The sequence below is a fragment of the Mangifera indica genome, chromosome 9 (genome assembly GCF_011075055.1).
Source record: "Mangifera indica cultivar Alphonso chromosome 9, CATAS_Mindica_2.1, whole genome shotgun sequence".
Classification (NCBI taxonomy): Eukaryota; Viridiplantae; Streptophyta; class Magnoliopsida; order Sapindales; family Anacardiaceae; genus Mangifera; species Mangifera indica.
In genome coordinates, this window is record NC_058145.1 from 12,678,011 (window position 1) to 12,693,280 (window position 15,270).

General features: G+C 34.9%; 2 protein-coding genes and 1 non-coding gene across 3 annotated transcripts; 1 reads left to right on the forward strand and 2 right to left on the reverse strand.

The window, feature by feature from the left end:
• Positions 1–4,937: 4,937 nt before the first annotated feature.
• LOC123224698 (methyl-CpG-binding domain-containing protein 5-like) lies at positions 4,938–10,924 on the reverse strand. Its single transcript, XM_044648390.1, has 3 exons — positions 10,307–10,924; positions 5,647–5,769; positions 4,938–5,540 (listed from the first exon to the last, which is right to left on the reverse strand). The coding sequence occupies exons 1-3, from the start codon at positions 10,742–10,744 to the stop codon at positions 5,280–5,282; spliced, it is 822 nt and encodes a 273-aa protein (XP_044504325.1). The 5' UTR covers positions 10,745–10,924; the 3' UTR covers positions 4,938–5,279.
• Positions 10,925–12,359: 1,435 nt separating this feature from the next.
• Positions 12,360–14,898, forward strand: LOC123226283 (glucan endo-1,3-beta-glucosidase-like). The gene is made up of 4 exons (XM_044650804.1): positions 12,360–13,418; positions 13,779–13,898; positions 14,323–14,416; positions 14,607–14,898. The coding sequence occupies exons 1-4, from the start codon at positions 12,360–12,362 to the stop codon at positions 14,831–14,833; spliced, it is 1,500 nt and encodes a 499-aa protein (XP_044506739.1). The 3' UTR covers positions 14,834–14,898.
• A 62-nt stretch (positions 14,899–14,960) lies between these two features.
• On the reverse strand, positions 14,961–15,032 carry TRNAK-UUU. Its single transcript has one exon. It is a non-coding gene; the product is annotated as a tRNA-Lys (tRNA).
• Positions 15,033–15,270: the final 238 nt, after the last annotated feature.

Consider the following 15,270-nt stretch of genomic DNA (forward strand, 5'->3'; position numbering starts at 1 on the left):
AGCAGTAAGAGCTGCAAACATTGACTTTATATCATATTACACAGATTCAACTCAAAATCAATGCATGTAAAAGAACAAATATATAGTTCTGAATTTCCTTTTTCAGTATATGAGTTAGGAAATTTAGTGCAGGGGGCAGTAGCAATTTCAGTTTAATGAAAATACAATATCTGCTGTTTGAAGGCATTCAGTGTAAATTGGAGGATAGTTGAACTTATATAAATTGTTCAAACTAAGAATTTTTAACTGTCAACGATGTATCATCATGTGATTGAGTATTATTTTATCTTTAATTTTTAACTATTCAATCATATGATAACACGTTATTGTTCATGCATAAAATTGTGCACATAACACTACTCCTACCTATTAATAAAAATATGCCTTTTAATAATTTCTGGTTATCTATGTCGAACTAAGAAATTTTCATGTATATATATTCCACTCATAAGGGTTGATAGGCTCTAGTTTGAATTTCATCTCAAAAGATTAAAGTTCTTCCAATTGATTATTCTCATAACACTAAATTATGTGTTATAATTTATAGCTTAACTACTCAATCTTCCTTCATGTTCCTGTTTACTATTTATTAGGCATTGTATTTGTTTAGGGTTTTGTTGATGGAAACAAAAAAAAAGAAGGAAAGAAAGAAAATCTTGTGATTGGTAGTTATAGAATAGGAATATGGCACACAAATGTTTTCCTATTTAGTGTTGGAATTTACTAGTAATGTGAGAATAAATATTTTACATATGTTATTCCTACATTATCTCTTCTATTATATTTTTACAGAGGCTAAGGCTCATTATGTCCCTTTATCTGTATACTTTTTTTAATATGTTTTGTATCACCAAGAAAAATCAACTTCGAATGAATTTAAATATTCTTTTCCTTTCTTAACAAACAAATTAATAACTAGAATTGTGACTGGTTTGACGTATTAAAACTAAAGAATTAAAAGAAAAACGAATTGATTTTCAAAAACTAGATCTATTCCTTTTATCTACGTATCTCTTTTTTATATATTTTATATCGTCAAAAAAAATTAATTTCAAATGAACTTATGTAGATATTCTTTTCCTTTCTTCCCAAACAAACTAAAAAATAGGATTACAACTGTTAGGATTTGAAGTATTAAAACTAAAGTAGAAAAAATGATTTAGTTTTCAAAAACTATATTCGTATCCTTTTTATCTATATGTCTCTTTTTAATATGCTTTGTATTACTAAGAAAAGTCGACTTTCGAATAACTTAAATGTTTTTTTCCTTTCTCTCCTGACAAACTGAAAATTAGGGGTGCGACTATTAGGGTTTAACATATTAAAACTAAAGAATTAAAGGAAAAAAGAACTATTTTTCAAAAACTAGATCCATTCCCTTTATTTACATGTCTTTTTTTAAATGTTTTGTATTAGTAAAAAAAACCAACTTCAAATGAAAATAAATATTCTTTTTCTTTCTTCCCTGAAAAACTAATAATTAGGATTACGACTATTAGGGTTTAATGTTCTAAAACATAATAATTAAATAAAAAATAAATTAATTTTTAGAAACTAGATCCATTCCATAAATGATACACATTTCCTTAACACACAAAGTTATAGAAACTAAAATCTAATTCATTATGGAAAATTTTCATTATTGTCATCTAGTTCTAATTAATATTTTCTTAAGATTTCTTCTAGGGTTACATTCTTATAGATAGATTTCACTTTGCTTGTTAACATTCTTGCCCTCAAGCAAGCCTCTCTCATTCTTTGGTGGTAACAAATATATATACAGCATCAATATCTAAAAGACTAGTCTAGGATAACTACTTCATATTTCTTGAATATTTCTTGTTAAAAGTTGGACAAAAGCATCATTCTATTTCATTTCAGTTAATTTTTTTCATCTTCCTTTTTGTATTGTTATCTTCATACCAAGTAATTTTTAAAAACTAGATAATTCTAATCTGACGAAAGTTCTTGATAATCAAGAAGCACTGAAATTGATACGTCCATTTTTTATTTTTTTTCTTCTTTTACAATAAATAACATATAAAAATCTACACAAATTTAACTCATTAATAATGATGAAATTGAAACACTCAATAAAGAGTAAAACATAAAGATATCAAATATATGAAATATATATATTTTATAAAAAGCACAAACATGTACCCAACAGAAAATATATATATATATATGAAAATGGAACCCAAAGATCAATCGTAACAGATATTAGAGACTTAGGCACACACAACCCTAGATAATCTTTGACCAATTACTTTGATATCAATCTATAAAAATATATAGGTGTATAAGTTTACCTTATCTACATGTTCTATGGACAGTCAAATCCAGCGGCAACCATAAGGGTGTTACTCTTTGGTGTATCAGGCGTAAAAAAATGAAATATTGATGGTGTCAATGAGTTGAGTGGGTGGATGAGGCTGGGGCTCAATTTGTGGCTTGATAAACTATTGAGTACCCATCAACAATGGGGGGAATGGGAGCAGTTGTCGTTGGAAGTGGAAATAGGTATTAGATGATTCAGTTTGGTACAGAAAGAGGGTTATCGACACGTGGGAAAAGAGGATTGGATATAGATTAGATGGTGTTGTTAATATCTGGATTTTGTTAAAAATAATCAAATGTCTTATGTGGTGTTAACACATCAACGCAATTCTATATTAATTAGTCAATAATTTTATTACATAATTTAAGTTATAATGTTTTAAACAAGAAATTGAACCGATCTTCATTATCATTTTTGTCGGTCAGAGTTTCAGAGGAGGGAAGAGAGATCGTCAGAGCATGGTGATACGTTAAAAGCTCTTCATTGTCGATGATAGTGTTGGAGATTAAAAACTAAACTCTAGAAAAGAAAATGTCATTTTTTTTAACTTGACATAGGAAAAAACTTTTACTTTTTACAATTTAAGAGGGGAAAAATAGATTAAATTTTAGTTTATTTCTAACATTACAAATAAAATAATAAGTTTATCTTTAAAATTAACATATTTAACCGTTTATAAGTGAACTTTTGAAATTTTCAAAGTTAAAGAGTAAAAATTTTGGAAAACAACATCCTTTGAGTGGGAATAAGTCCTTTGGCCATTTTCGGATAATAATCTATTAGTAACTAATGGCAGAAGTTAATTCGATTTGCTTGCCAAAATAGGAAGTTCAATAGATTTTAGAACGAGCGGATTGAAATTAGTCCATCAAATTGAATAACTGATAGCAACATATTTTATTTTTTGAATTTATTTTTTATTCATATTCTGATTAGGGGCCACGGCTTCAATCAAACAAGTTCCATCCCACCAATCAATTTAGGGATTTCAACTCTATATATGAACCATGAATTTGCTTTATAATATCTCCTGGTTTTGTTTTAGAAATTTTATGTAGAAAATATAGATTGTCCATTCATATAAATTATAACCACCAAATCATCTTACATACAAAATGATACGGCGATAAAAAGTTTTTATATATATTTATATTGAGTATTAATTTATATAATAATGATGATATGTCGTTATATGATTAAATGTTATTTTATCATTTATTAAAAATATTCAATCATATGATAACATACTTGTGAGTATTCATTATAAATATAAATATAGTTTTATTATTATAAATAAATAAATCAGTGTGGATGTTTAGCTTGTATAAAACTTCTCACGGTCTAGCAAAACCATATAATATACTTTAAGAAGTCCAAATACCACCTCTCTTCTCTTTCAGTTCACCACATCTCTCTCCCTCGTATTTCAACACCTCTCTTAGCATCGTCACCTCTCCTCTCTCACTCATTTTCTTTTCAAACTATGTCAATCTTGTTTGAAAAAATGAAGTAATAAGATATTATTGTGCAAATTTCCATTAAAATTATATTGGGTCGATCCATTCTTTTTTGTATTTGTTAGAGTATACAAGTAATTTGTTTCGCATTTTATTATGATCCCATTTGGAGATTTCAATTACAGTCTCAATTGGGTCAATAATGATGGAATGTAGCTAAGTTATGGATGTAAAACCCAATGCTCATTGTATGGGTATTATTTGGATTTGGGATGTGATGAAAAATTTTGGCCCAAGATGTCATAACTATCAACTACAATTTCTTTTGGTAGCTAGAGATAGAAACAACAATGAAAACTGATATGTCAGGAGAGCCAACGTGATAGTTGAAGTTGAAGGAAACTTTATTAAATATATATGAACTTTATAGTAGGTATTACTTTTTAAAAAAAAAATGAAGTTGCTAGAGAAATTCTTTGCTCAAGAGGGGTTGTTTTTATGAGCAATAAGGCAACTCCTAGTTTTACTCGAAAGGGATAATGGAGAGAATAAGATTGTCTTTTAATATAATTAAGAGTTTTGGGGTTTTGGTTGGAAAAGGCATCCGAGTGAACAGTGAAGAGGTTGTCAAGTGATGGCACTTGAATGGTTGATCAAAGTAAGAGAGAATGACATCAAAGAACTTGTAGAGAAAAATGATGCAAAGACGGGTGGTTTTTCATTGTTTTGGTGGGAAAGGAAAGAGTGTGAGGTTTAAAAAAGGCCAGGTGATGGCTTGTGTCAAATGGTAAGGGTAATGTATTAATTGCAGCATCTATAACGTCACAGTCTATTTTGTGTTAATTAAGTTATGTTTGAGGTGAGAAAAAAAATAATTTATTTATCCAACGAATGAAAAATTGTTTTTAGGCCCGGGGAAAATGTTAATCACTCCCTAATAAATTACTAATTTATACTTAAAACCTCAACCTTCAATTGATTCGTTGCCATTCACCCTTTCTATATTCTTGGACAACACTTAACCTACAAATGTCATCCAGCAGGACCACCCAACATAAAGCTGGAACAGAAACATACATATATGAAAGCACCGGGCACTTCACACACATAAATCGATGAATGCCCATGCCAAATCCACGTGAGAATAATATCCCATTCATATTCAAAACACAAACTTCTAAAGAGCAAATTATGAGTTCTAAAGAAGGTGAAGCTAATACAATTGGATCTCACTTACAAATGAAACAGCAAACAAAGGAACCCAACTAATGTAAAACAATAATTGAAGCCCTATATATTACAATCTCCGATATTTTTGGCCAAAAAACAAATGATAATTAGTTGATCAGTTGAGCAAGTCTGTGATATAAACTAACCACAAGTGGTCTATCAAGCAATAATAGCAAAGATTGAGAGAATATATCCAAAAACTGCTATGAGATCATGCCTAGAATGCACAACAAGGTTGGGCGAAAATACATTCAAGACATTTTGTTACCACCACTGCTGGTTGTTAGGAACTTGAATGCAACAGCCCATTCTCGTTTAGTACTTTCAGGCACCTTGTCTTTACCGATGAAAGGAGTCCAGGTATCTTCAGAAGACTTTGTCAGCACCCATTGTATCTTTTCAGGTGCATTGGAATAATCAAAGTTTGTGGGTGCGGGTGCAGGTGTGGGCACAGGTGCGCTCTTGCCTTTTGTGCCAGACTTCTGCTTATTGCTCCCATGGCTTCCCATAGACTGCAAATAATAAGTGCGTGTAAGAAAAAAGGAACAGCAAGAAAAATGAATAACATTGATCTTGGAAAACTTCAACAAAAAGAAAAAAGTACTCATTTGTACTCACATCCACATCAGCATTGGAACTCTCTGATCCTTTCTTCTTTTTACGTGGTGTTCCAGTTTCCAAAAAGTAAAGCACCTCCTTTTTTGATCTGAATTGACGGCCTGAGGCTGGGTCAAAATAATACTGCACAAGATAAAAGAGCTTCAGATTGGGTCTGAACTTCAACCATCAAAAGAAATGTTTCCCCAATATATTAATTTGTACATAGCACATTTTACATGTTCTCTTATAACAAGTCAGCAAGTATTCCCAAGACCCTTAAAAAAAATATCCTACACGGTTGACAAATTATTCCCAGATGCTTTGGAGAGAACTTAATCTCACTTCTTGCGATATAAATAATGTATCTAATCTGCAGTAATGTGTAAACTGTCCATAAATGATTTCAACCTTGTATTTACATCACAAATCACAGAATCCTTTCTTGAAAAGCTATTAGCCAAAGTGTAAAAATTATTTCTATCATATGTCCCTCAAGAGAGCTTTTAGCCTGATGCTGTGTTGCATCAACTCTACTTCTACTGAACAAGTGATTTACTTCTTGCAGAGTATCTACTACCCAATTCAGGATAATTTCAGCATTTGTGACAGATGAGCATAAACCAACAAACATTACAGATAAAAGCAACATGGATGATGTTCAAGTGCAAAGGACTTGTTTGATAATCAGTACAGCCCTAATGCACCTTTTCACAAAATTCCTACCTGCTTCAAAACTCAAATTAACCAGCTCCTGAACATTGAGTGAATATAAACTATCAGTAACTAAGCCTGCCCATTTCAAACCACAAGTTACTGGTAGATCTCTATTAAGGGGGGGCACACACATAAGCGAGGGCTGAGGACCAGGGGTCATGAGCGACTAGCAGTTTGTCAAATGCGAAAGACTAGCAGAGAGAACAATGCCGGTGAAGCAACTAACAAAGAGAATAATGGAAGCAATTAGAGGAGAGAGCAATTAGTGGAGAGAACATATGAATCAACCAGGGAGTGGGGCTGGAAAGGATGTGGTCCTGGGAGATTATAGCATCACTTGATTAAGGTAATGTGGCTTTAGAGGGTTGGTAAGTGGGGCAAAACTGTTAGATAGAAAGAAAAATGTGGAAGGAGGAAGCTCCACATCGACTTGAGCTTCCCATGTTTTCTAGCGACAACACATACAACTGCTTAGCTAAGATGGAGAGATATTTCATATCGATGGGTTGAATGAATTAGAGTGATTGCCTTTAGTTTTACTGTGTTTTGAGGGAATTGCTCTTGGCTAGTTGTAGTTCTAGGAATTATGACACAAATGAGATCACCTCAGGAAGAGCTAATTTCTCTCAAGCAAACGAGATTTGTGGCAGAATACCAAGAGTAGTTTGAGAGGCTAGCAGTGGTTGCACACAACATTTTTTAAGATTCATTGATGAGGGTGTAAATGGCAACCCTCAGTGATGACATTCAAATTGAGGTACGGTTATTTGGGCCTAATGGTTTGTAAATATGATGAGGTTGGCCCAATGTAGAGGCCCGAAATTGGGCTTTAAGAGGGTATAGTAAGCTCAATTTGATGTTGTGCAGTAACAAACCATTAGTTTCTCACAAACTTCAATTAAAAAACATCCAACCCAATACTCTCAGCCTAAGTCAACCGTTTAACCAATTCCACTCACTTCCCCCAATTCATCTAGCCCTATCAATCCATGATTGACACCTTATAAAGCTCAATCCAACTCCAATACACCACCCTAGTAACCTTCCACAATCCACACTAGAATCTTCTCCAAGTATTCACGAAATGAACCATCCAAATAGGTACAAACACTTATCTTCCACGAAATTCCAGTCCACGATAGATCACAAGTTATGCTTTTGATGTGATGAACAATACGAACCAAATCACATCTACTAATTTAAGCAATTAAAAGTATAGTTGTTCTAAGAAGATAAAGAGTAAAGATGACAATAGGGCGCAAAAGGGCCGAATTTCCCATTCCGTGTCCCCATGATATTCAAGTTTTCCCAATCCATGGCCCTCCTTGATACAGAGATAATAAGGACTCTTTGTCCCTGCCCAACATAGTCATTGTCTAAGCCTAACTTTATCGATTTATAGGATTTGTAGTTGGTGATGGCATTGATTCATTGCTTAGTGTAGCCATTTGGATTGTTTGTTTTCATTGTTAAGATAATGAAGGTAAAAGCTCATAGTTACCGCAACAAGAGGTGGTTGTTGGTGTTGAAGTTCCCCTTTTTCCATCGACTCCTCAAGTGGGTTCTTAGAAAAAGACAATCATTGTTGCTGAGGTTGTGTTTGCACTTGCTTGCTAGTTGTATCTCCATTGTTGTCAACCATCTCAAATATTTTTGGAAAAGACAACATTCACTTTAGAGAAAACTCAGCCAAGATCTAGAACAAGAGAAACAAACACAACTAAACTTGAACAAGTTTATTTGTGGTTTATGGTTTCTGTTTTGTAGTCTTGCTATGATTCTACAAGAGCTTTAAGTGTTGGAGTCAAATTACCACTGTATGTTTAAAAGGTAAAATTGAAAAACATTTAAGAATGACAGCAAGCTAAAGCAACGTAAAAGTGAAGAAGAACGAAGAAAAAAAGAAGTCAAGATTGTGGAATTGTCATGAATAGATTAGAAGTGTGATTTTGACAAGAGAGAAAGAGTTGCCTACATTTATATAATATATTATGCGTGTGTGTATATGCATGACCAGGAATGAGTCATGATTGTACTGAATTAGACTAAAAAAGGCAGCTTTAAAAACAAATTAACATTATTCTCTCAATAGCATTTAATGTTATTGATGTCATTATTCTTGTTTGGAAAGAGAGAGAAATAAACATATAAATGTGAGACCACAAGCAAGGACAGGGCAGGAACCGTCCCCACTTGTGGGGATTTTTTCTATCCTCGCCCTTGTCACCGCGTATTTTGGGGAATCTGTATCCTTTACAAGGTCAAGCGTTGGAAAGAGACAACTACCATCTCTAATGAAAAGGAGGACACCCAAGCTGTAGAAAAAGATATGGTAATTGAAGTGGAAGATAAGATGTATAGCTCATATAAAATTCGATGGTGGGGTTAGATTCCCCCAAGACAATAAAGATTAAAGGGACTATCAATGATCAATTGATCATAGTTTTAGTGGATTGCAAGGCTACTCATAGCTTTATTGACCAAGGTCACTCTTGGTGACAAGCAAAGTGTGAAAAGAGTCGGTCTTTGTTGACATATCCATTTAATTTTACGAGGTATTCGTATTACTGGAGATTTTTCCCTTTTAATTTAGGTAATGTGGATGTGATATTGGAAGTAGATTGGTTGTCTTTGTTAGGCAAAGTTGAAAGTAGTTGGAAAATGAAAACCATGTGTTTTGATTGGAAGGCGACAAGCTCAATTGCCGGGTGACATGACTCTAATCACTATGGAAACAACATTTAAAGGTCTTTGGAAATCTGTTAAGGTTGGCAGTCAAAGTTTCAAGCTTGAGTTTGATGGTTTAGAAGGTACCGTTTTAATAGAGAAAGAAATTGTGGTAGACTCGGTTATCCAACTACATAAGGTTTTTTAACATTTGTTTGATGAGCCATCAAGACACGCTCCTCGACAATCCAATAATCATACTATCAAACTGAAAATGGAGCTCAACCCCTAAATCTAATTTACAACTCCAACCTAAACAACTCCTTGATACTAGATTCTTTCCTATGGGATGTTTGAAAGATTTATGCTAAATGGAAACATCTTCCGGATTGTGAATTACCTAGGAGGATTTTCTTGAGGTGAATAAGCAATTCTCAAATTTTCAACTTGAGGATGAGGTGCGTTTGAATTTGGAGGAAAAGAGGGTGGTGGGAAAGGGTATTGATGGATCTCTTATTAAGTGAGGGCACATTTGCAAGCGCGGGCTTAGGAGTAGGGGTCACAAGCGACAAGTAGTTTGTCAAACGCTGGCAACTAGAGGAGAAAGCGACTAGTGGCTGCAAAGGAGATGCTTCAAAAAAATTCTAATAGCACCAAGGTGTAGCCACGTGGCTTTCGGTGAGTGGTAGAACATGGCACTCTGCTAAGTAGGAAGAAAAGAGAATAAAGTGTGAGAGTGGAGGAGAAAAGCAAGCAAAATTTGGTAATCAGTTTTCTGTTGAAGGAAGAGTGCTAGCCTCTCGCATGGCTGAACATTTCTGTCTAATTTCTTCTGTCATCTTCTGATTTCAGTTTTTAGTTTTGCAAGCCATCCACCTTCCTTATAATTTCCTTATTGATCAATGAACAGTATCTTTGAATGAAATTTCTAGTCCTTTCTCTTACTTATTGCTGGATTTGTTTCTAGGTTTGTAACAGTTACCAAGTCTGCCCCTTTCAAAAATTCAACCAAATGGCAACAAAGACCGGGACACATACTGATGAACTAAAATCAACACAACCATTGTACAAATCCAATTTTATTTCAACACAAACTAAATCAAATTATGTATAGGAATAAAATTAGTAAAAATTAGATAAGAATTTTACCAATAAACTACAAAATGATACATTAGTAGTATTTATTGCATAATTTAAATGAAACACTAACAAATCATGATAACATAAAATCAATTTCCGCGTAAACAAAACCAATTAAATATTGAGCAAGTAAGATAGTTCTGAGAAATGGGAATACCCTATCAATGACTCCAGCTGTGGCTCCGGAAGTCCTAACCCTATCTTCAATAAACCAACTGGCCGGCAACCATTCCAACGTCTCCGGCCCCGCCTCTGTAGCTGGCCGGCGCTTTGGCTGCGTACTCTGGGACTCTGATCCATTCGACGTAGCTTGCTTAGGTGATTTGTTATTTGGAGTATGAGCACTGGTTGTGGAGCCGGCATCGGTGGCGGTGGCAGTGGGGGTAGTGGTGGTGGTGGTGGTGGGGGTTGGAGTAGAAGTAGGGGTAGGGGTGGGGGTTGGGGAATCGTCACTGATGAAGAATCCGGACTTTAGTAGCGGGTCGGGTGGCAAATCGGCGTTGGAGGATAGGGGAACAGGTGGGTTGGGCCGTTGAGAAATTAGGTTTGGGTCCTGGGTTGTTGGTGGTGGTGGTGGAGGAGTGGAGGTTGACATGAGCGCGATCAGGGGGTTTTCATTTTGGTTTCTTTGAATTGTGACACCTTATATCTCGGGGCGAACATAAAATAACAATATACAGAAAAAGTTATTAGAGTAGGAAAGACTCTAGCCGTTGGATCTGTCAGGACATCCTCATCCAACCAGGCTGCTTTCCCTCAATCACCGTACATGTAACCTGCCTGAAGTTTATAAATTCGTAGAATTTAAGGTAAAACTATATACTGTCGCTCTAATTAACAATATAACCCGATCCATCTTTTGGTGTAAAAAGAAGGCTCAATCATATGTCCCACCCAAGGTTTGATGAAATGACAATTATACTTAAAAGTTTAGCATGGTCTTAGACTTGTGCTTTAGGTCTAGGCCCATAACATCGGGTCAACTATTATATTATCATCGCTCTTTTGAGTAATTTTTGTTATTATATAAAATTTGATGACGTTATATTAGGCGTAACAAACATTTTTATTTTTTTCTTGTAGATAGTTGTATTTTGGTTGAATTATTAATATGTTATCCATAGAAGTTAAAAATTAAGAAAAGGAAGTCAAGTAGACAAAAAAAATATTTTTTTAAACCGAACCAATCAAAACAAAAATCCTTCCATTATCACAAGAAAATAGAAGAAATCATACTTTCATACAATATCTTAATTGAATTCTATAAAATGATCAATAAATTGAGTTTAATTCAACAGCTACACGTGCCAAAACCCTAATACTAAAATAAGAATCGAATTTATTCTGTACGGATTTTTACTGGAATTGTCGAACAACTAATATCAATATTACTGTATATCAATATTGAATAGGAATTGAAATGGGGCGTGGCCAAGTGGTAAGGCAACGGGTTTTAGTCCTGCTGTTTGGAAGGATCGAATCCTTCCATCCCAGAGAGGACTCTAATATATATTAGATATCAGGATCAAAGTAACACAATTAACATAAATTAGACAATTAATATTAATACAAAATCAACAAATGTCAAACAAGATACTAGAGTTATATTATTAGATTAAAAGGTAATTGTTGTAGTAAGAAAACTGATTAATGAGAAAGTGTTTTCGTATTTTGATTCAAGAATATTTATATGGCAAATATTTGTAAATAACAAAAATACAATATAGGTAGAGGAAAAAAGAAGTAAAGAATAATATTATATATACTAATAAATTATATAAAATTATTTATATAAATTAAAATTAAAATATTTAATTGAATGATTTGAAGGTGTAAAAAAATAAATAATTATATTATTTAATTATAAATTATTATATTAATTTGTATAAATACATTTATTTATATAAATTATTTTATTCAAAAATTGTTTGTACCCTTAGAAATTTTTGCGATTGAATATTATAATTTAATATATATTTTTAGTTTATATATTTTAAAAATTTTATAAAATAATAGGATTATGTGTATAAATAATAAATAAAATTTATATAAAAAATAATATTATCTTAAATTTAGAATTACCTAACTAACCTTTAGTGGCTTCAAATAAAATCCTTCCACGTAAGAAGAAAAGCTCGTCAGAAAATTCTATCCAGTTAACTCCAACATTTACACAGTTCAAAACCAACTCCGCGCTTCTCAACTCAACCATGACTACTCTAACTAAGCTCTCTCAATTTCTTTTCTTACTTATTTCTAGCTACCTCACCTTCCACTGCGGCACCGCCTTTTCCAGTTGCTCCATCGGCGTCAACTACGGAGCCATTGCCAATAACCTCCCACCGCCTCGTCAAGTCGCCAACTTCCTTAAAACTCATACCACCATTAACCGTGTCAAACTCTTCGATGCAAATCCCGATTTCCTAGGCGCCTTCGGCAACACTAACATTTCCGTCACTGTTACCATCGGTAACGGCGACATCCCTGCTCTCGCCAAACTGCCGGCCGCGCAGTCCTGGATCGCAAGAAACATTCTGCCACATCGCCCTCAAACAATCATCAGATACATAAGCGCCGGTAACGAAGTCTTGGCCACTTCAGATAAAAACCTAATCGCTCATCTTTTGCCTTGCATGAGAGCTCTAAAATCAGCTCTTAATCTGGCGAAGCTGAGTAGTATCAAAGTGACTACACCTCATTCGTTGGTTATTCTATCGGCTTCTGAGCCGCCAAGTGTGGGAAGATTTCGAAGGGGTTACGATGAAGCTGTAATCGCTAAGATACTCAAGTTTCATAATCGAACTAAATCGCCGTTTATGGTTAACCCTTACCCGTATTTTGGTTTTAGGCCACAGACGCTAAACTACGCGTTGTTTAAGCCAAACGCCGGCGTTTTTGACCCGGCGACGGGGAAATATTACACAAACATGTTTGATGCGCAGCTTGACGCTGTTTACTCGGCAATGAAGAAAGTCGGTTATGGTAATGTAGATATTGTTGTGGGGGAGACTGGTTGGCCGTCGGCAGGTGACCCGAACCAACCGGATTCGAATTTACAGAACGCGCTGTTGTATAATGGGAATCTTGTGAAGCACGTGAACTCCGGAAAAGGGACGCCTCTGATGCCTAATCGGATTTTTGAGGTTTACATTTTCGCTTTGTTCAATGAGAATCTGAAACCGTCTATCTCGGAGCAGAAATTCGGGTTGTTCAGGCCCGATTTTAGTCCTGTTTACGATGTGGGCATTTTACGCGGTAAACACAAACAGGTATGTCAGTAGTCTGTAAATAACATTGTTTGCTTTTGCAATTGAACTATTCACCAACGGGAATCCAGAGCGAAAACAAGTTTTGAGTGTTTGAATCGTGTTTCATTGGGTCTGTAAATAGCATTTTGAACACTACAGTTTCCATCTTCATTTTGCCATGTTTCAACAAAGCGCCATCTGATTCTGTTCATACACATGGAGTTAGGGTGCAGATTTTATTTTTTTAAAAAGTAACCCGAGAGACTTGGACCATACCCTCTTATATACAAAGTCTTTCTTTCTTGCCACTCAAGCCACGGAAGGCGATTCATTCAAAGCTTTTCAACCCCTTAAATGATGCTCACTGTTACTTGGAAATAGATGACCTCAATAATGTTGTATGGGTTGCTCACTCAACCAGTCCTCTATATGGAAGCAATGGGAACCTCAGTACGGACTCAGAGTGGACAGAACACAATTGCTTTGAATTCCAATCAAGCGGTTGAGTGAGACCTCAACGACAGCCCTTTAAGAATTATGACAATTTTGTATTTGACAGAATTAAATCCTCACGGATCTCCTAAACAGGTTTTGTGTCAGAGTTTTTTTTTTCCCTGTAAACATGTTACTGCTTGGAATTATACTAGGGGTTAACTTCAAATTGAAAGAATTAAAAATTGGCTTAGAGGCCGAGAAATTGGGGTTTCTATTGGTTATTGAGCTGCTGCAGTTGTAGTGACGGTGGTGTCAAGCGGTGGCTATGGTCCTGTGGAGGAAGAGAGAGGGAGGAGTGAGCAGCTGGCAATGGATCTCTAGTGTTGAAATAGGATATAGAACTATTAACGAATGCACTGATGGATCCGTTGGGTCAATTGCTCTAAGGGGTTCTTAAACAAAATTAAATTGGGTCTGGGTCAATTTTAAGTGGTTATTCGGTGGTGACGGTGATGGCAATGAGGGAGAACGTTGGATAGTCGCTAAAACTGATCCTGGCTCGCTTCGAACAATTCTGAGCCCACGTAGAGAGCATAGAATAAAAAAAGAGATGAAGAAAGAGAAGAAAATAACAAAAATTGAGAAGGTATAATAAACAATAATATAGTGATACAATGTAAGAGTGGCGTTTGATTTATACTCAAATGGAAAAGTGTGTTTTAGCCAGATCGGAAAATGTAATTCACTAAGTACATACAAAGTTAAATCACTTAGAACTAATTTTCCTCCTCCAATCAACGGCCACGAAATGGTGCATACCGAAAGCAGACGCCACTGCTGCGCAGCTGCAGGGCTACCGAATTGGACTGCAGGCCTATACAGGCAGGTCACCTGCATCATATGCCACGAATGCATACTATGAGGCCAATGGACAAGATGATTACAACTGTGATTTCGGCCACACCAGAGTCCTCACTTCCAGGAATCAAAGTACATCATAAATCATCCCTAGCGTCGGTGGCAGGAAACAGGAAAAGATTCTGTGCTGTCAGGACTACTTAGGATGATGATCATTATTGGCCCATTGTTTTGTGTCATAATTATAATTACACAAAAAGTACAAAAATACGCCGTCTGTGGGGATCGAACCCACGACCACGTGGTTAAAAGCCACGCGCTCTACCGCTGAGCTAAGACGGCCTCATGTGATGCCATTGGTTGGTGAATTAAATTACTTCAAATATTATGCTTGAAATTAGTATTTGAACAAAAGTGGTTACTGAAAAAGTTAAAAAGAGTTCTAACCTCACACTTTTTTATCATCGTAATACATGTACTGTGAAAGTAAATGAAAAATTAGATGCAAAAACTGCATACAATTATTATTATTATTATTATAATTATGGGCATAATTAATGTTTATACGGGGGCATACATG